Raw genomic sequence first — 22,005 nt, forward strand, 5'->3', positions numbered from 1 at the left:
AGTGCCGCCCCGTGTAGGAGAGCCCCACGCGCAAGGAGTGTGCCCCGTAAGGAGAGCCGCCCAGCGCGAAAGAAAGTGCAGCCTGCCCAGGAATGGCGCCGCCCACACTTCCCGTGCCGCTGACAACAACAGAAGCAGACAAAGAAACAAGCCGCAGCAAATAGACACAGAGAACAGACAACCGGGGTGGGGTGGGGGGGCGGAATAAATAAATGAATAAATCTTTAAAAAAAAAAAAAGAGGGACATGAAGAACATTTGGCACAAATGTTTCAGGCAATTAGATGTATGTGTGTTTAAAATAATCTCTTCAGATTAAAAAGAATAGGGGCAAGAATGGAAGCCAGGACCCCTATAAAGGAAATTATTATAGTGGTCAAGGTAGCAAATGATGATGGGTTGAATGTGGAGTAGCAGTGTGAATATAAAGAAGTAGGTAGATCATATAAATATTTAATGATTCGAATCTATATGACTAAATGACTGAAGGTGAGCCTGAGGGGAAGGGAAATCAGGTTTTTAGGGAATGGTATGCCCTTTATTGAGATAGGGAATTATGAGGGAGAAACAGGTCTGGAGCAAAAGAGGGGGAGTGTGCTCAGTATGAGTTCAGTTTTGGACATGATGAATTTGAAGAATCTTCAGGGCACCAAATGGAGATGCTGAAAAGACAAGTGGATAAAGATGAGTGTTGCAGAGAGATTCTAAAATGGCCCCGGGGAAATGGATGTGGCTCAAGAGATTGAGCTCCCGCCTACCACATGGGAGGTCCATGGTTCAGTTCCCAGTGCCTCCTAAAGAAGACAGCAAGCTGGCGTGACAGGCAGGTACAGCAAGCTGACAAAACAAGATGATGCAACATGAGACACAAGAAGAAAAACATAGTGAGGAACACAACAAAACAGGGAACAGAGATTCCCGGTGCCTCCTAAAGATGAGCAAGATAGAGAGCTGACACAATGGGCAGGCACAGCAAGCTAAAGTGACAAGATGATGCAACAGAAGACACAAGAAGAGAAAACATAATGAGAGACACAACACAGCAGGGAACAGAGGTGCCTCAAGCAGTTAGATGCCTCCCTTCCACATTGGAGGTCCTGGGTTCAGTTTCCGGTGCCTCCTAAGGAAACAAGGAAAACAACAGACACTTGTTCTTACAAGTGAAAACAACTAGGGGGTGGGGAGAAATAAATGAATAAATAAATCTTAAAAAAAAAAAAAAAGGCCCCGAAAGACCCCTCCTAATGGTATTCACAGCCTTGTGTATAATTCCCTCTCCTTTGATGACTTGTTTCAAACCAAGAAACGACAGCAATGTTGAGAAGATGCCATTTCTGTGATTGGCTTATGAAAGACTGTGATTTTCATCCTGCCAGAACATTCTTTCACTGCCTTTTTGGCTCACAAGCCTTGGTGATGCAAGTTGCCATGTTTAAGCTCTCTTTGGAGAGGCCGACATGGAAGGAACTGAATGCAGCACATAACCACACACATGAGCTTGGAAACAGATCCTTCCCCAGTCCAGCCTTCAGATAAGACCTGGCCATGGCAGACACCGTGACTCAGCCTAGTGAGAGGGGCTGAAGCAGAGACCCCAGCTTAGCCATGCCCAGATTCCTGACCCACAGAAACCATGAGACAATAAACATGTACTGTTTTAAGTTTTTGGTTTAAGTTGCTCCATAGCAATACAGAACTAATACGACGGGTATGGACCTAGATTGCAAAGGCCAAGTGCGACAAGGGGAACAAGTCAGTGTTCACCAAAGCACCACACGTGTGACTGGCCCAAAGTAAGTCACTTAATTTCTCAGTCTCAGTAGTTTACTCTCCTGTAAAACAAGGTTCATTGTACTTGCCCATTATTGCCTCACAAGGTGAGAAAGCACTTTGAAAAAAGGACACAGCACTATATGAGAAGTAGTAAGTGTAGAGTGGGAATGTTTTTAAAACCTCTATCGTCATCGTCCCTAGCAACGGTCATCTAACCTACCAGAATTCGAACCTAAGGTTCTCCTCCTGCCCCCCACCCATTCCACTTCAGAACTTTTTCAAAGACAGGAAATAGAACAGAGGGAAAACTATGTTGACAACGTGTTGTTCAGGATCAATGTGGGTGCAAAAAGGATAAAACTTACTTTTTAATAGCAATCAGTTCCCCAGACTCAATGCTCCTTCCCAGCAGGACGGACCCGTAGGTTCCATCCCCAAGCTGCCTGATCGTTGTGTATCTATTCATGGTGGGCCCACTCAGGCCGGACACTCATCTCAAGGCCGAGGCGGCTCAGCCCTGCAGCGGAAGCAGGCCTCCCCAGAGTGTAACCAGATTTTTCGATGGCAGCACCAGCACAAGGTATTCAATACATGACAATCTCCCAAATACATATTTTCAAAGATCCGTCTTTTGCCTGTAGAGAAGAATGAGAGACAAGGATAAATGCTGATGCATATTTTAAGTTGGGGGTTATGTGCATTTTTATAGTCTAAATCAGGGGTGAGCAAAGTACCACTCATGGGCCAAACTGAGCCCACTGCCTCTCTTCATTGGAACACACCCAAGCCGTTCATTTGCATATTGTCTGCCGGCTGCTTCCACATGACAACAGCAGAGTTGTGTCAAAAACTGTATGGCTCACAAAGCCTGAGATATTTATCTGGTCCCTATAGAAAAAGTTTGCAAACCCCTGGTCTAAATAAGGCTCTTTTCCAACTTTTTATAAAAGTAAAGAAGCCATGGTTGGAAAGTGCATTTGTCACTCACTCAGAAATGAATCAGCTCCAATCCAATACTGTTCTGCTGACTAATCCCCATAACTATATTCAAAGAAAATTGCTGAGCTCAGAGAACCATGCTAAATATATTTTATTCTGTGCAATTTAGCCACAATTAGCATTGTAAACATACAAAAGCCAAAGAATGCTAAAATTAAAATTCCCCTGATAGAGAACTAAAATGTACTCCACAAACTATTTCTAGCTAGGCATCAGTAGCAGCATTTTTATTACTGGACATCACAAGCTAAGCAATGACCTAGTAATTCAGGGCCCATGTGCAGGGTGTGCCTCTTTTAAAGTCAGTCAGTTGGTTCTGTTTTGTTTTTGGTAATAAGTCATTGATAGTTTTTTAATAAAATTGAGCAAATCATTTAGCTTACCTCTTACAAAGAATATGTAGTACTAACCTTTGTTTTTTTAATTTTTGAGGTACTGGGTCAGGGGACTGAACCTTGTATGTGGGAAGCTGGCACCCTCATCCACTGAGCCACATCAGCAAACCTGAGTTGTTTTTTAGTTTGTTGTGTTTTTTTTGTTTGTTTTTAGGAAGCACCAGGAACTGAACCTAGAACCTCCCAGGTGGGAAGCAGGTGCTCTACTGCTTGAGCCACACCCACTCCCTACTAATAACTTTTTAAAGTGATTGTAATGTCTTTAGGCAAACATTAATAAAATGTAAATGCTTAAGTCAGAATGATAAGGTTGTTTCTTTTTAATATGACTGTCAAACTAATCATTCCAACAATCAAAAAATCAGAAATAATGGATTGAAGGACGTGACATTCTACATCTAAATCCACTCTATGCAGCCTTTCCTCCCAGAATAATTCCAATCATAAATGGAGAAAGAAGAAAATAAAAATTCATTATGAGGTAAGAACCACAGTAGTTATAACAAGATGGAAAATAAGGAGGAGGAGGGGAAGAGAATGGAAAGAGGAAAAGAAGATTTTGACCTAGAATTCCTATTTATTTCTTTATTCCTAGGCAATAGAAATTAAGGATTTTTAAGTAGGGGAATAACATGATCAGATTTGCATTTTGTAAGCCATATAGTTAGGATATTTTTCTTCAAATCCACCAAAGGTTGTCTATTTTAATTTAAGCTCATTTCTTCATGCTTAGTTTTTTGTGGATATAAAGAAACCATCTCATAAAAATGTGTATGTGAAACCTATAATCATGTGCATGGCTCAGCCTTCTCCTGTCTTAATTACACCTTTCCTCATAGGACTTTTTTCCACTCCTTTAATTATCTTTGGCATTCATCTCCAAATCCTCTTACATTTCTCCATCTCCTTGATGAATTGTGGTGACTAAAAATAATGGAATTCACGTGATAATCCTTTAATACATTCCAGTAGCATATGGGCCCCCTATTTTTTTTTAAAGATTTATTTTTATCTGTTTCTCTCCCCTTCCCCAACACCCCCCCCCCAGTTGTCTGCTCTTTGTATCCATTCACTGTGTGTTCTTCTGTGTCCACTTGTATTCTTGTCAGTGGTACCCAGAATCTCTGTCTCTTTTTGTTGCATCATCTTGCTGCATTAGTTCTCCATGTGTGTGGTGCTGTTCCTGGGAAGGCTGCACTTTTTTTGCACTGGGCGGCTCTCCTTACGGGGCGCCCCTACACAGGGGACACCCCTGCGTGGCACGGCACTCCTTGCGCACATCAGCACTGCACGTGGGCCAGCTCATCACCTGGGTCAGGAGGCCCTGGGTTTGAACCCTGGACCTCCCATGTGGTAGGCAGACACCCTATCTGTTGGGCCAAATCTGCTCCCCCCCTATTTTTTTAATGTGGCATTATACTACTCAATCTTATCCATCAATTATTAATCAGAAAGCCTTTCTTTGATAGTTAATACCCAACTATTTCCTTATCACTAAATGGTATAATTGGGATAATGTGTTCCTAGATTATCATTGAGAAAGCTACTATGAAAGAATTTAAGGCTTTATTAAAATCAAGATTGATTGGATCATTCATTCAAAACACAGTTACCCAACAATTCTTCCTTGTTGCGGTTTGTTGTATTACCATGGAACAAAATATAATTACTCTGGCAAGTTTTCACTTTCCACCATGCAATTGTAGTTGCTTTATAGTATCTTATGTTGGTTCAGGTAATCACCTAATAATTATATGAAGGGTCAGACCAGTGTCTTTTTGAGCACTGATGGCAGGTTGACCAGTTTATAATCTTTTTCAACCTTTACTGAGATGCGAAGCATTATGCAAGGCTTTAGGGGAACATCATGGATAAGGTAAAGGTCTTTCCTTTAAGTACCTCAAAATAAAAATGTATATGAAAAATGTAAATGTGCTATGAGGACATGGTAGAAAGAGCAACCAGCTCTTGTGGGGAGGGGACAAAGCTTCAGAGAAGTGGCAATATTGAAGTACTGAAGAATGAGCAAGGTTTTATTATACAAAGATGGGAGGGAGAAGGAATTCTATGTATACCAAAGCTGGTGGGTTCAAGAACTTGAAGCACATGTTCGCAAGTGGTTGAGCGCTTAGTGGGTCCTTACCCCAGCTGAACATTAGAATCACCTGCAGAACTTTTAACAAATACTGATGCCCAGGCCCCATACCCAAGAAACTGGTCCCAGCTAGAGACTGAGCTTTGAGAGTCTGAAAGCTCCCCAGGCAATTCTAATATGCTACCAGGGTTATGAAGTATGGAGTTAGGGCCTAAAACCCCTGTAGGGCAGTGGTGAAATGGCAGGGAATGGTTAGTAACTTAGGGTAAGGCCTGATTATGAAGGGCATGTGCACAACGTGGGAGCATGGCTTCTATCCTGTAGAGGGGACCTCTCCAGGATTTTTAAGCAGGAAAATGGCATGAGAAAGATCCTTCTGGAGACTGATACAGGTTAGGTAGAGATACCAGAAGCAGAGAAACTGGTTAGGAGGCTAGTGCAACAGACCAGGTAAGAAATGATGAAGGCCTGAACTAAGGTGCTACCTTGGGTAGATCTTGGATTCCGAGGAGACCCAAGGTTGGGATCAGGAACATGTATGTATATATTTGGAGAAAAAGGGAAACAATGGATTCTCTTTTCTGGGATGTTTGTACAAAACCTCTCATTGGAGATGCTCAGCAGGCAGCTGCAATAGGTCTAAGGTTGTTCCACCCCCTCCTCCCCAAGACAGGGCATTATTGGAGGTCTTGATAGGAGTATAGCGTTCCGACAAGGCCGACTCATCGCACGACCCTGGGGAACTCCATCAGACGGAGCAAAAGGTGAATGGTGCCCACTCGAATTGTGCAATGTGCAGCCCCGGGTCCAGAACAAGGGAGGTGAGAGTCCCATCATACCCCTGAATACTGTTTAATTTGGGATGCCAAAATTCAAGAGAGAGATGGAAGCACATAGTCAGGAGCCTAAACAAAAGCCCAAGAAGAGTGGTCAAAGAAAAACAGAAGGCTTGAAGCAAAGGAAATTTGGGAAGCCATGATAATTGTTTCAAGGGTACAAAGGGGTATCAGAGAGCAGGAGTAGTTACAACACGTATGGATCCAGGGAACAGAACCAGGACCACTGTCGGGGCTTTCTACTCTCTAGTGAATTGTTTCCCATACTAAAGACAAAAAACAAAAAAAGAAACAAACAACAAAAAAAATGAAGGGGGTATTAGCCAAATTAGTGTTAGACAAAAAGCATCCATCAATTCATAGTCATTTCTGAGCATATTCTAGCAAAAGTGGTTAAAGAAGTTGAGAACAGTATTGTTCAGTTATTCATCATTTTTGTGGTGGCCCAAATATGATGACTCATGTCATAATATGAAAATAAAGAACAGCTCACTGTTGCTCTAGAAAAAAGAAGGGAGATATGGCAGACACCATGGCTGGTATTGAAAAGCAATGCTCGCCTTTCCCCTGAGTTTACAGAACCCTGATTTTATTCAGAATTCAGCATACTAAGGGATGGCAGGCACCTACCGAGCCTCAGGGCATGAGCTATAAATAAAATCAGTTTAAGCCAAGCAAAACTGGTTTAGAATGGGGTTGTGGTTCTGACTTTCCATCTGAGATGGAAAGAAAATGTGTTGGGAAGAGAAAAGATTCTGAGAAGGAATCCCTGATCAACACAGCTGACAAAAGGCTATCCCTTCTCTGCCTTGAACACGATTATGTCAAGCTGTGACTTTAGGATTAAGATGGCCTTCTTGTGATTATGAGAATTCAACAGTAAGGATGAGGATCCCATTTGCTGAGAATGGGAAAAAAAGGAGAATAGGGAGAGAGGGAAAAGACTGAGTCCTTCTTGGTATCACTGGGATGCTGCATGAGCCCTGAAAGTATTTGCCTTAGATTTCTTATTACATGACCTAATTAAAGGTCTTTGGTGCTGAAGCCACTGTTGGATATTCTAAGTGCAGCTGAAAGCTTTCCTTATACATTGAACAAAGGCTGCTCTGATTCAAGAGATGAAAAACAAATTCTCTACAGGATGTGATAGGTAGATAAATAGACCTTTCCTAATTAGCATAGTTTTTAAGACTGAAAAAGATGTAGACCTGGAGACGTATTAGAAATCGTTCTTTATTTGACTGAGGTCCATCCACCACGACCGGCTTCTGTTTTAGAAGAGCATGTCTATTGTGGTATAAAAGGAGGAATGTCGGAAAATGGCCTGCTGGGTTGCACTTGGGTTTGCCTGGCAACCCAACCATCAGGACAGGGGCCTTCCCTCTTCTCCCCAGGGTGTATCCAAACCCAACTTCCCTTGGGCCTTCCAGACAGCCACTATCGGCAGCTGGCTCCTTAGTCGAATTATGCCCCCGCAGGCCATGTTCAGCAGCACAACTGGCCCCGCACAATTCCCCATGAAACCGGTGAGAAAGTGGGACATTCATGCCCCTCTTTCCTTGCTATCCCTGGATTTGAAGTCTCCCCTGGAGACCCTATGCGTTAACCCATGCCATGTATCCTTGTGGAATTTTGTCCTGAGTCCTGGAACACGGCAGGTGGTGGTCATGAAGGATCCCACCTTGCTTGACAAGCCGGCCTGATGTGAAGGTCCCTCTGCCTGTCACTGATAGGGACACTTATCACACGTAGCAACAGAGCTTAGGTCACAGGTGACCGAGAAAACCATACAACTCTCAACTGGAGTTTTAGCAGGAGAAAAATTTAGTACACTTATGACTATTTTTCTTGTGCAGGACATTTTTCTTTGATAATGGGAGACATCTACATCTACAGAGTCAGTTCTTCAAAGAAAGAAGCAGAAAAATTTCAAAGATGTTAAATGCATATGTGAAACAGCTATTCAGAAAGCTGAGTACTTCAATATATTTTACTTACTCCAAGCTTTGGGATACTTATTTAGAATATGGCCACTAAGCTACCTTATATCTTTCATCATAGCTAATTCAGCTTTACTTCAGTGTAAACACATATCAACAACATCATATCATTCGGTTTCCTCTCAAGCACCTTGTGGCTGTTTCTTGCCACATTTTACCTGTAAGTCACCCTGTTAGACCTCAGTTCATAAGCGAAAACAGTTTCTATTTTGGGGTTTCAGTTTGGTATAGAGCCAATTATCCTCGTTTCTATAGTTATGTGCTATGGTGGTTTGGTATTGTATCCCAGAAAGACATGTTCTTAAAGTTAACCCATTCCGGTGGGTGTGAACCCATTGTAAGCAAGACCTTTAGATGAGGCTACTTCAGTTAAGGTGTGATCCACCCCATTCGGGATGGGTTTTAATCCTATTATTAGAGTCCTTTATAAACAGAATAAACAGAGAGAGAGAGAACCAGGGAAGCAAGAAGCTGAAATCAATGAAACCCAGAAGTGATGGGAGAGACCAGCAGAAGCCACCATGTGCCTTGCCATGCAGCAGAGGAGCCAAGGATCACCAGCAGCCGGTCTTTAGGAAGAAAACATTGCCTTGGTGACCCCTTGATATCTGGACATTTTCCTGGACTCTAACTGTGAGCTAACAAATTCCCAGGTGTTTAAGCTGAACCATTCCATGGTATTTTCTATGAGTAGCCTAGGAAACTAAAACATGTTGTTTACCCACATTTATGTATCACAATATAGAAGCATGAAATATATGTATTTTATAGTTGTATATAAATATGTATTTCATATATACAGAAATATCAGAAATATGCTAAAGAAGTTAAAGTATCAGGAAGCAGATGTGGCTCAAGAGATTGAGCACCCACCTACCACGTGGTGGGGGGCAGTCCTGGGTTCAGTTCCCGGTGCCTCCTAAAGATGAGCAAGACAGTGGGCTAATGTGACAAGCTGGCACAGCGAGCTGACACAACAAGATAACGCAACAAGAGACACAAGAAGGTAAACATAATGAGAAACACAACAAAGTATGGAGTGGAGGTGGCTCAAAAGATTAAATGCCTCCCGCCCACAGAGGAGGTCCAGGGTTTGGTTCCTGGTGCCTCCTAAAAAAAAAGGAAGACGAGCACACAGTGAACAGACACAGCAAGTGCAAAAAACAATGGGGGGGGCGGTTAAATCTAAAAGAAAAAAAAAGGAAGTTAAAGCCTCAACCATACATCACTCAAGTGAAAAATTATGCACAAGACACTATGCTCAGTATTAAGTGTAAGATCAAAGAGGGGAGCAGATGTGGCTCAAGTAGTTGGGCATCCACCTCCCACATGAAAGTCCCACATTCAGTTCCCAGTGCCTCCTAAGGAAGATGAGCAAGACAGTAAGCTGACGCAATGGACTAGTGCATGAGCTGACACAACAAGGAAACACAACAAGAGATAAAACAAGCAGGGAGCAGTTGTGGCTCAAACAACTGGTACCTCATTCCTGCATGGGAGGTCCCAGGTTTGGTTCCTGGTGCCCCTAAAAGAAGGTGCACAGACACAGAGAGCACACAATGAACAGACACAGGGCAGACAGCTAGCATAAACAATGAGGGGGAGAGGGGAAGAAATAAATAATCTTTTTTTAACTGAAGGGGGAGAGCATTTTTAATAATTTTCATTCTGTTAACATATATAAATAAATCTTTAAAAAAAAAAGATCGAAAGAGATGTAAATGGTGGTTGTGGCTTCTAAGAACTTCCCATAAATGTTAGAGGTGGAACATATGCAAACAACCAGGAGACAGGGAAGTTAGGGTAAGTTTTGGGGACAGATAAGGACAAGAGTGCTACAGTTGGACAAGGAAAAAGCCACTTTGTAGATCTCTGGCTAGGAAGCTCAAGGAAAGCTTTGGGACACTAATCTCTAAATAATGGCTAATTTCTCATTAAGCAAGTGTCACTTAGCCATATTCTGATCCATGTATCACTGATAAAAAGAAATTCACTTTTGAAAAATGTAAAATATTTTCCTTACTGGCTATATTAGTTTCCTATGCTTGCTGTAACAAATTACCACAAACTTGGTACTTAAAACAACAGAAATTTATTGTCCGACAGTTCTGGAGGCCAAAAATCTGAAACCAGAATCGCTGGGCCTAAAATCAAGATGTGGCAGGACTGCGCTCCCCCTGTAAGCTATTGGGGAAATCGTTTCTGACCTCTTTTAGCTTCGCTGCCAGCATTCCTTGGCTTGTGCTACAAACACAGCTTGTGCCAGTCAGGTGATCTTCTCCTGTCTGACTTCAAATCTTCATCTGCCTCACTCTTAAGACACATGAGTTTGCATTTAGGCCCACCCAGAGAATCCAGAGTAATCTCCCTATCTCAAAATCCTTAACTTAATCACATCTGAAAAATCTATGTTGCCAAATAAAGTAGCATTCACAGGTTCCAGAGATTAGGATCTGATATCTTTGTGAGTCATCGTTTAGCTAACACACCAACCAACCAAGCAGCAAAATTCTCGAACACAGGGAGTTGAGGCGGCTCAGGAGTTAGGAGCCTCCTTCCCGCAAGGGCAGTCCCAGGTTTGGTTCCTGTTGCCTCTCAAAAAGAGAAGAAGACCAGCACACAACAGATGCGGAGAATGCAAACAATCAGGGGTTGGGGAGAAACAAATAAATAAATCTTAAAAAAAAAAAAAAAAAAAAGATTCTCGTACAACCATCTGATTACAGCGGCAATAATTTGCATTCATTCAAAATAGAATGTTTTAGGAATGGAATTGGAAATGTACATTTACTTGCCCAATGAACAAAGGCATTCCATTTTAAATACAGTGAGTACTACGCTTTAATTTCATACGGTGCGCAAGATTCTGCCTGAAATCTGAGTATAGGACATTTCCCTATGGAGGTGGAATAGCATGGCCCAGAGGCCATAAACTCACAGCCTGGGAGCTAAAAACAGAAGGCTGCTTAGCGTCTGTGTTTAAAACTTGGAGAGTTCATACAAAAATCCAGATTTGGGCCTTCTCTGGAAAACTGAAGACTACCCAAATGGGGTCTTTAGCCCTCCATGGTAATAAAAAGCTAGAGAAGGGTCGTCATTACCCCTCAGACTGCGCATGGCTTCGCAGCTTACTACAGTCCCCACCCCTCCCTCTTGCTCCCAAGACAGACAAGGTATCAGATACCAATAATTTGTATGACTTTATAGCTACTTGTTTTAATGGAAGAAAAATACCTCTGCTCTTATGTCTCTATTCAAAGTGACAAAGCAAAAGACAGCCTGAAGCAACCCCACGTTAAATGAAAAACTGGAGAGAACGTTTTAGTAAAGAATAATTCTTTACTGTTTAGCAAGCACACACCAGCCTCCTTTAGTCTTTTACATTTCCAGCTCTGCCCGTGACAGCATTTGAATTCACAATTCCTGGTACAGTCAACACTGCCTGAAAAGTGAACGCAATGTGGCAGCCCATCCTTAACTTGAGATTTAGCACGTTAGAACTGGCAGAACTTCCAGATTTTTGCTCTCACTCCAAGAATTAACTTGGATAAATCAGTCACTGTAACTAATCCTTATTAGCCAATAAGCCAAAAATAGCAGAAGTAGTAGTAGAAAAATAATTATTTTAGTGCTTACCATATGCATAGTACTGCTATAAATGCCTTACATATATTAATCCATTTAATCCTCACAACAACTCTATTAGGCTGGTACTATTATTAATATTAGCATCATCATTATTATTTTATAGATAAGGAAACTGAGGCACAAATAACTTATCCACAGTACTATTATCATTACAGATAAGGAAGTGAGACACTAGTTACATGTCCTGGGTCACACAGCTGGTAAGTGGTAGAACTGAGATCTGAAGCCAGGAAGACTATTTCAAACTTAAGCGAAAGGTTGCAAAAGGTTAAAAAAATCACAAAATCTTTTGAGGATCTGACTAGTGATGTGGCCTTGCTCTAGCTGACCTCATTTTGCAATCAAACGGCAAGGGTGGGAAGGGGACCTTGCAAGCGCCAACATGCCCACGGTAGAGGTGAAGCAACTGCAGACAAAGTGGGCCTGGGTCCCGGTTTCAAGAATGTCCATCAGTCCTCAGGTTTTCCTTCTGTATAAGAAGGGTGTTGGGCTTGATGGCCCGAGGTGGTTTCTTCTCTGTGTGCCAGAAATCAAGCTAGAATTTGTCTAAGAAAAACGTCAATAAATGTTTCCATCTTTCCTTTCACTTGCACAAAAGCCAACAAAGAGAAAATCAGTCCCCAGAAGGACCCATATGCTATATAACATCTCTCTTTCCAGAGAGGAACAAGAACCCTGGTGCTCAACCAGGCTCCAAAGTTAATAATAGACAGTTTCCTGTCCCTTAGAGCCCAGTTCAAACATCACCTCTTCAGAGCCTCCTGTGCAAAGCTGCACAGACACAACTAAGGGCTCTCTCCAAGGCACTGTGATGCTCTGTCCTCACCTCATTGCCATCACCCTCACCTCACTGCCAACACCCTCAACCATGGGGAGCCGCCTCCTGCATCAGCCAGGATGCTGCTCACTGTGCCTCCTTCATCTTTGTATCCTCACACCCCACACTCTGCTAGCAGGCAGCAGCTACTGCAAGATTGCCTGAGTCGTCAAAATGTGAATTTTAGTCTTCCTATTAATTTTTGTGCCACCTTGGGTAAGTACCTCAAACTCTTCAGCACTTCTATTTCTCACGTGCAAAGGAAAGAAAATTGCATTGTTTGACTTGAGCAGAAATGTGGTGAAGTTCTAAAGTGGAAGAATAGTAAATACTACAGAACAGCTCGAGCAGGCCAGCCACCTGAGCCCTCCCCCAACAATGCTAGAATTACTGAGCCTCAATCACAGAAAGTTCTTCTCAAGTTATTCAGTCAGGCTTTTGGGGAGGTTTACCCAACTAGCAAAGAAATACAGCTTTATCTCTTTCAAAGATTTCCAGCTGATCTTTGAAATAAATATTATGATTTTCCTAACTAGGTGACTGGGGAAAACCAGCACTCTGTCCCAATTCTCTCCTCTGGGGTTCAACCCTCAGTGGAGACAGAGAACATCTGCTCATGGCCAGCAGCTCACATCAGGGTCCCTGCTCATTCACAGCCTAGAAAAGTGAGACTGGGGACAGGAACAAAGGCTGTAGTTAGTTCTTTGCTTTGAAACATTGATACTCATTGAAGTAAATGCCACAATTACTCATTTTTTAAGATAGAAGATGGAGAATTGTATACAGACTTTAATACTCTCAGAGTTTGGTTAACCAGTCACATTTAGAACTTTTAGACCTTTGAGAGGAACTCTTCTCCTTTAGCCTTGTTCTTTTTAGACCGAAAAGATGCCTTTACTTCCATCTATCCTCATAGGAAAACTGGATTATATGCAAAATCATTGAAATGGCCCCTTTCCTGTTATTTCTGAGTTCCCTTTTACCTTTACCGCCATGTAATTACACATCATTCTAGACTCAAGCATGTGAAAACCTTACAAGAGTAAGTTAATACTGTGAATTTCTTAAAATGAAAAAAAAAGGTACTATAAGTAGCACATCCATGTTTATATTTTTCTCTCTGGGGACTAATTATTCTGCACATATACATTTTGTAAATAAAAACATTTGAGCATTTTGCCTCTTTAGCAACTGCTTTTTTCTGTGCTGGGAATAGCAGCTACAAGGCCAAAAGAACCTTCTTTATGTAGAATTTGCTTTGCCTTGGTCTTGACAAAGAACTATGCTAAAGATGTTTTCGGCTCTTGCATCAACTGAAGTGAAGGGAGAAGAAATCAGTTATCTGGTAGGCTCTGTTCTATTGGCCGGAGGCTGTTTTGTGCCTTTACCTTCCTCTTCTTCAGCCCCAGCTTCTGAGGATAAACCAGGATCCTTAACCTCATGAGAAAAGTCCACAAATTCCCATCATTTCTCCTGCAATATCAAAAGGGCCTGTGCCCCAAACCTTAAAAAAAAATCTTCAATTACTTGCAGATTATTTTAAAATTAGGACACATCCCAATATGTGGCTTTTGTGTAAAGAACTGCAGGAAGAGTGAAATGCTAAAGATGAAGATGAAGAAGAACTTGGCCCCGAGTTGTGTGAAATCGTAGAAGAGCTAGCGGGGTAACACCTTACCCAAAGGCCGAAGGTCTGTTTGGATAGCTTTTTTTTTTTTAAGATTTCTTTCTTTCTCTCCCCTTCCCACCCAACTCCCCTGTTGTCTGCTCTCTGTGCCCATTCGCTGTATGTTCTTCTGTGACCGCTTCTATCCTTATCAGCGGCACAGGAATCTGTGTTTCTTTTTGTCGCGTCATCTTGTTGCGTCAGCTCTCTCTGTGCATGGCGCCATTCCTGGGCAGGCTGCACTTTCTTTCAGACTGGGCGGCTCTCCTTACAGGGTGCACTCCTTGCGTGTGGGGCTCCCCTACGCGGGGGACACCCCTGCGTGGCAGGGCACTCCTTGTGTGCATCAGCACTGCACGTGGGCCAGCTCCACACGGGTCAAGGAGGCCTGGGGTTTGAACCGCAGACCTCCCATGTGGTAGGCGATGCCCTATCCATTGGGCCAAGTCTGCTTTGTTTGGATAGCTTGAAAGCAACTTTCTGTGATTCTCTGAAACCGTCCTCAGCTAAATGGAGTCTGTCAAGGGTAGCACCAGTCCCGGCCCCAATTGCTTGCCTAATCGCCACTTCATGTTTTAGAGGTAGGCAAGATAGCGTGTGCTGAAGAATAAGAAACTATAGATTCAAGTTCTATACAAATAATACAGCACATTTGATTAAGGAGCTGATCTCACTTCATGTACAATACATCACTATCATATATAATAAACAAATCAAGAAAATTATTAAGGAGGTAAAGGCTCAATATAAAAACATAATACAGCAGAGCCTGGCAAACTTTTTCTGTGAAAGGTCAGAGAGTAAATATTTTTGGCTTTGCAGGCCACACAGGCTCTATCACAACGACTCAACTCTGCCACTGCAGCACAAAAGCAGCGATAGACGATACCTACATGAACGGGCATAGCTGTGTTCCAACACAACCTTATTTACAGAAACAGGCAGCAGGCAGATTTGACTTGTGGGCCAAAATCTGCCAACCCCTGAAACAGAGGAAACCCTACCAGAAGCAGAAATACTTTGGCACTCTCCACATCCCTCTCATTTACACCTACGTTATAGGGTTACAGACATAAAACTATGTTTAGCCCTAAAATATAAGCAGTTTTGAGATCAGGAATTTTGTTTTGTTCACAGGTGTGTTCCCAGCACCTTAGAGGATACCTGACTTACAGTTGGCACAAACAGGTGCTCACAATAAAGACTGAATGAATGACTGAATGAACAACTAATGGGGTGTCAAGGGTCACTGGCTCTATGTGCTTTTCCTGTACCACCAACCCCATCCCCACTGCCACCCCACCCTCAATCCCTATTTCTTTGCAACTATATTGGGATTAGGACACAAAAATTGTAACTCTTTACTATTTTAAAAATATTTTTACACTAATTTAGGAATATATTTGCTTTTTTTTAATTAGAAAAGCTGTACTTTTTACATTTGCTTTTTAGCAGTCAAGGTAACATATAAGGACACTTTTCTTACTTTTCGCTCAGTCAGTTCAAGTAAAATCTCTAATAAACGTACTTTCAAAGCAGAGGTAGTGCCCCAGAGGACAAAACCACTCATTATTATGTTTAGAGAATTACAAGTTCATGCAGATAGTAACTTTCATGATACACTGAAATATGTGTTACATATATGTGTCACACTATAACACTCTCATTTTGGTGCTGGGTCACTGGCTTTTACAATAACTGTAAGTGTAAGGGCTCTCAGCACTTTATCCAGGTCATACTACACCTGTAGAAAGGTAAAAAAATGACTCATGCTTATCTTTCCTCAAAAATGCGTGGCTCTCATAAGGTCTCTGCCATCACTGCACATTTATCAAGAAGCTACTAAAGGGCCCCAGCACTGTGAAATGTGAGGGATTATTGGAGCCCTTTCAACTTTTAAAAATTGAGCTAGGATTGCAAGCCCAACTCCAAAATTTTTTTAAAATAAGATAGTATATAACTGAATGTTAATCAGTGAGGATTAGAATGCCAAGGTCAACAGTACCCATGTTCAAGATGGAAATAGCATTATGTTGAGGAAATGCAGGCTGTAGAATTAGATTTTTTTTTTCTGTAAGTAACCTTAACGATCATTCAACACCTTCACTTTACAGATGAGGGAGCTGAGATCCAGAGATCCAACTAACAGGAATAAAATCCCTGTCCACTAATACAGTACTGTATTTTTTGTAGGTGAATATAACAGAAGTTTTATTGGCTTACTAAAAAGGTATCAAACACACCTCACTTTTACTTTGGGAAAACACCTATGAATACGTTGCTAATTCTGAACCCACATATTAGGGTGGGGGAAAAGCAGATCTCCAAATTCCAAGACCATTTCACAGGTCAACACACATAAGGATTTGATTCCAGCCTGCAGAGGTATGTCTACCACAAGACACTTTTTCTATGAAGTCTTTAACTTTGAAAGCATAGTAGCTGAGGTACTTACTTAATGTATAAGGACACCGCAGTTTCCTTGGAAAGAAATCAGGAATGGAAGCTTTCTCTGGTATTGAGTATTTCCCTGAGAACTGTTGAATAATAATATTTTCCTACACCATCAGACAGCAGTTCACCAGGAGCAGAGAATTAAGTGTCAATGTCCACATCAACTTCAGTTACCATCTCCAAATAAACCCGTGCTGCTGGTTTTTGTTTTTTTCCCCCTGCCACAACACTTCCTTAGTACTTCAATGAAATTTGTCCCAGAAAATGATTTGTTTTACCAAATTCTTTTTATAAAATTTCTGGGAAATATGTATTTTGAAAAGGAAGTTAAAACTGTTTCAAAGGTAAGGAAAACTGCAACCAGGAAGAGGGTTACACTATAACCCCAAACAGTATGTCTCTAAGTCATCAGACACACCTCTGTTTGTACATTCCCCAGCAGATATGAGGTTTCTGATACTGAAGTCACAGATCCTTCTCAGAAGTTCATGACTGTCAAAGCCTGCTGACGAAAGAATCATCAGTTAAGTGAGACATCATTTACTCATGGGTTTAGAGGTCAACATATTCAGAAAAGTCATTGTACTCACAAGTGTGCCAAGAAACCACTAGAAAAGTAGTCCTGCCATCAATACCCATACTCACATATACCCCGTAAGTAGCAAAAAGCATTTTATAAGGACAGGTATCAAGGGTTAGTTACAATTACGACTCAGCAAGATCTTGCAAAATGAAATGGGGGAGCTTGCTGCAAGAGCAGCAGTGGAAAGCAAGAAAAATTAAAAAAATTAAAAAAACAGTAGTGTTCCTGGCAAGGTTCAGATGGAAAAATAGCAACAGATCCCAGAAGCAGAGCTGTAGCCAGGAATAACCTAAGCACAAACCATTTTAAGGAAGCACAGGATAACACTCACTAACAATTCACTTCATAGCTGCCGGGTCTTCCGTGCCTAAGGGCTGAGCCATGACATGGTCTATTACAAGGCAGTCAACAAACATTTACCAAATCTATGCCAGATGCTCAGGACTCTGCTAGTCGTTGTTGTCGAGGGATGAGTATACCCTTGTAAGGCAAACGCTAGGCCCTGTGAAGGCACTGTAGATCAGCTTCACACCACTACTTGCTGGGAAGTATTGCCCTGTTTGTATAAGATAAGACTGATCTAAGAAGTCCACAAGGTCACACAACCAGTAAGTGCAGTCAGGCCTTGACCCCAATTCTGCCTGACTCCAAAGCCCACAATCCCATATTACCATGCACAAAATATGGTCCCTACCTTAAAGAGGCTTAAAATTAAACCAAGTAGAATTCAACACAGCCAATAAAAGGAAGGGCTAACAAACATGTATCTTAGGAATTTAAACAAAGAGAAGAGCAGGGAGTAGTTAGCGAAGATATTATGAAAGAAGTAGGATGTAGGTTCTTTTGGAGGGGATGGGTAGGGGGAGCAATTTGAGCAGAGACACTGCAGTGGAAATGAGCATGGCCCCTTGAAGCAGAGTCCAAGAAGACCAAACTGCATGAAGTGCAAGGAGGAGTGATGAACTGAAAATAGGATATATGCAGGAAGAGGCCCAATTATGAAAGATCAGGCACATTATTAGACTTGAGATAGTAGACAGTGGAGAGGAACAGAAGGTTGCAAAGAAAGGAGAGATATGATGAAGGGATCATTTAAAAAGATTAGATGGGCAACATTCATGCTGAATAGACCAGAGGGGGAAGCTTCTCAAACATTCATTCATTCACTCAGCAAACATTTAACAAGAGCTTACTAAGAGCCAGACTTGAGAGGCCATCTGAGAGGCTTGTTCCAGTCCTGTTAGAAAAGAAAGAGTGAGTTTCTGGATTAGAATATAGAGGGAGGGATCTAGATAAATAAAACACATTTCAAAGTTCATGATGACTCATTGATAAAAGGATGAAGGAGACAAAGGAAAAGATGATTAAAGATAACTCCAAAGTTTCAAGACAGACAGAATTTCCACACTGACCTGGTATCTCAAAAAGTAATGAGAGTAAGACAAAAAAAAGAAAGTATAAAAAGGGCTTTGATGATGCTCAACTGTCAACAATTAAAACCCCAAATGGCCCATTCTTTTACTTGGTAGGTCATTTTGCACACAGTCTATATGTATGTACGGCTGTTCAGTGAGAGAAACCACTTCTTTTATGACTAAATGCTGAGTTCCCCAGGCAGGGATGACTAGGTTCTGCCTACTTAGACCAGCTCCCTCAGTCCTCCAACACACCCCGCCACCATCTGAAACTAGACGGTTCTCAATAAGAAACGTGGCTGCCCCACTTCTCCCGAGCCCTCCCCCCCTCCCCAGTTTTGACTTTGGAGAAGAGGACAAGGCAATTTTGGAAGAATCACTGCAGAGAGCTGAGCCTTAGAGAGAGAGGGGAGGGTAAGGGATTTCATTCGAAATAAAGAATCCCAGCAGTGCTCTCATTTCTAGAGCCACTTTGTAGTTTTCTACAAGTACCGGTTCTCAAGTAGATAGGGAGGTCTTAAAAATTCTTTACCAAATTGTAGCGCTTTGTTCAGAAACTATTTCAAATGTGCATATTTATGCATACATTAACTCTTAGAACAGTTAGCATATGGTTGAGATGCAAATTCTTCTTAATAATTTATATGTTGTCTACAAAAATTTAAAGCTTATTTCTAGGTCCAGCAATTGTACAATTCACTATTGGAGCACACCCCAAAAACCCACTCAGTGGAAAATATAAGAAATAGAAAATTATAACTATCAAACTTCTATTACTACAAAATTTAAAAAACCACAAGCACCATATCTCAGAGAAATCCATGCAAAATTCAAGGTGTTATTCTCTCAGCATAGTCAGGCTTTGGCAAAAGCAGATTTTTAAATTTAGTTCTGAGTGGAAGTGAATACCTTTTTCTGCAGAATGATGCATTACATTACTTTAAATACAAGCCCTTAATGTTAAAGTGTCAAAGTTAAACTTTAAAATGTACAGAATAAAAGACACCGTTGTTCTGGAAAATGCTTCAACATCTCATATATCTACTCAGATTAGTGAGAAAGAAATCAGGGCACCATCTGTAAATCCAGTGAAAAATGGTAGCACATAAACGTGAGGGTTCTAGCTCAGACCCCTTGTGGGACGGCCAAGGGCCTAGTCGGGAAAATTCCAAGAGCAACTCCTCAACATCTCTCCGAAGGGGGTTCACACCGGGCAGGATCTTCCGCCTCTTTAAGACTACAAGGTAAACGCCCATCAAAATCTTCCAGACTCCCAGGAAACGCGAGTTTTCATGCCCAGAGGGAGAGATCCACAAGATCGCGAAAAGAAGCTGTAGCCCATTAACCAGCTCCTCCCCCTCCGGTCCCTCTCGGGGCCCCGGGCGGGGGTCCCCAGGCGGCTCCAGTGCATCACTCCGGTGACAGGTCGCCGGGCAGGAGCCCCTAAGTCCCCGACCCCCACTTACTGGCGCCGCGAGCGCAGGCGGTGGCCCGCCCCTGCGGTGAGCGCAGCTCCTCGGCGAGGGGGGCGCAGCGGCCCGCTCGGGAACGGCAGACGGGGGCGATCCCTGCTAGGAGAGGCCGAGGGGTCCATGCAGGGCCCCCCGGGAGCTCCGGAGACTCGCACGGGCCGCGCGGCGCATGGCAGTGCAGCAGGAACGCGGCCGCCTTCCAGCCTCCCGCAGGAAAACAAACAAAAGGCTGGGTGGCTTCTAGCGGGGACGACCGGCTGCTTTCCCTGGGAAAAGTTACCCTGCAGCTCCCCTCGCTGGCTCTCCGCGTCCCTGCACCGCGTCCCGGCCGCCCCGCGGGCGCAGAGCCACTCCGCTCCGGGCAAAGGGCAGGACTGGGTCCAGGATCCCAGCTGCGAGCTGTCCACGAAGGCCACCTCCCACTCCAAACGCCTCCCTTGTGGCAGATCGAATGCATCCAACATCAAAGTTCAGAAATGGAGGTTGTGAAGCATGTTCTGAGAACATTTAAATGAAGGTAATCATGGTGTAAACATTTTCCTGATTTTTAAAAACACAACCGATTCCTGTTAGCATTCACTGGCACTTTTAAGAGCTTTTATATTGTTCGCTACTTTAGACTGAAAGAATTGAAAGAATGAATTGTTATTCAGGTGGGAAACTGACCAAGTATCTTCTACACACCATTGTCCTTCTCTGTGTAACTAGATATAGGACAGGGAGCATCACATACTTTTTAAACACATTGTAGACATTACCTTAACTCATCCAAGGAAGGACTGGCCCAAAGAAATTGCTCTGAGGTCCCGGATTTAAATGTACAATAAAACTGTCCTAAGCCAATGGTTCTTAAATTCTAACAGGAGGCTTCCAAATCACCTAGAAGGCTTATTAGGATGTGGCTTTCTGGGCCGCATTCCTAGAGCTTCCAGTACAGATACTGCTGGCCAAGGAAGCACTGCCATAAGCAACACAATTTTAATTAATAAGGCAGTACCCTTTGCTACATTGTGGCTCTTTCTTGAGTTTAAATTTCCCAGTTTATCATCACCATATCAATTTTCTCTCACTATTTTTGTTTTTGAATTCTAAGCACTGAAGACAGATGTTTTCCACCCTTCTCTCCCTCCCCAGAAAATCCATACAAAAGGCCTAAATTCCTCTCTCCTTGCTCCTGTTGAAGAAATCCACAAGACACAAGACAATCACAATTCTTTAGATTTCCTCTCCCAAATAGGAAAGGATCATTTTTTAGTCCTTTGGCAAATATAACATTTATCTACCGTTTTTATCTATACAGCATCCATGGCACATAGCGAAAGAAAATTGAGAATCGTTAACAGTGAAAGGATAGGGAGACAAGATGGAGCCTAACAAATCCCCAAATTCTTAAGGTATGTGTCTGATACTACTCTAAGGAAAGGCGATTTCTAAAGGCACTATAATTCTCTGTTTTACTTAGTCAAATTAAGTTGTCTAAGCAAGTGTACCTGGCCAACAGAAGGACTGTCTTGGTCTTCCTTTAGCAAGGGTCCACTGGGCCAGTAAGTGGCTTAAGACGAGTTGTATGTAACCTTAGGAAAATTAAAACTATAAACATAATATGATGAGATAAGATAACCCTGTAAAGAGGTCCAGTGAATATAAGAGGAACTGATCTAAATTAGAAAATTAGTAGCTGTGAAGCATAACAGCTTTTCAATAAAATATTTGCTCAGTTTATCTTAACAAGTATTAATTACTTTATTAAGCTTTATTATTTAATTACTTTCTAGGATAAAAATCAGCTGTGCTAACCGACCAGGCTTTCTTACCGTAACATTCAACACATTTAATGAAATGGACTAGTTCTA

The 22,005-nt window shown here is 42.2% G+C and overlaps 2 protein-coding genes across 3 annotated transcripts in view; both read right to left on the reverse strand.

Moving 5' to 3' along the window:
- The window catches only part of CILK1 (ciliogenesis associated kinase 1), a 69,626-nt gene extending 49,255 nt beyond the window's left edge, over positions 1-20,371 (reverse strand). Inside the window, exons 1-4 of one of the 2 annotated variants that reach the window (NM_001428252.1) lie at positions 20,147-20,371; positions 18,459-18,502; positions 17,101-17,187; positions 2,138-2,407 (exon numbers count right to left, since the gene is read on the reverse strand). In NM_001428252.1, the coding sequence (NP_001415181.1) occupies positions 2,138-2,238 (101 nt within the window). In that variant the 5' untranslated portion in view covers positions 2,239-2,407; positions 17,101-17,187; positions 18,459-18,502; positions 20,147-20,371. Of the gene's footprint in view, positions 1-2,137; positions 2,408-17,100; positions 17,188-18,458; positions 18,503-20,146 lie in introns of those variants that run through there. The other variant, XM_071218373.1, reaches the window with a different exon arrangement.
- Positions 2,138-20,439, reverse strand: LOC139436097 (uncharacterized). Its single transcript, XM_058306889.2, has 4 exons — positions 20,147-20,439; positions 18,459-18,502; positions 17,101-17,184; positions 2,138-2,407 (listed from the first exon to the last, which is right to left on the reverse strand). The coding sequence occupies exons 1-4, from the start codon at positions 20,272-20,274 to the stop codon at positions 2,268-2,270; spliced, it is 396 nt and encodes a 131-aa protein (XP_058162872.1). The 5' UTR covers positions 20,275-20,439; the 3' UTR covers positions 2,138-2,267.
- Positions 20,440-22,005: the final 1,566 nt, after the last annotated feature.

The sequence above is a fragment of the Dasypus novemcinctus genome, chromosome 11 (genome assembly GCF_030445035.2).
Source record: "Dasypus novemcinctus isolate mDasNov1 chromosome 11, mDasNov1.1.hap2, whole genome shotgun sequence".
Taxonomy (NCBI): Eukaryota; Metazoa; Chordata; class Mammalia; order Cingulata; family Dasypodidae; genus Dasypus; species Dasypus novemcinctus.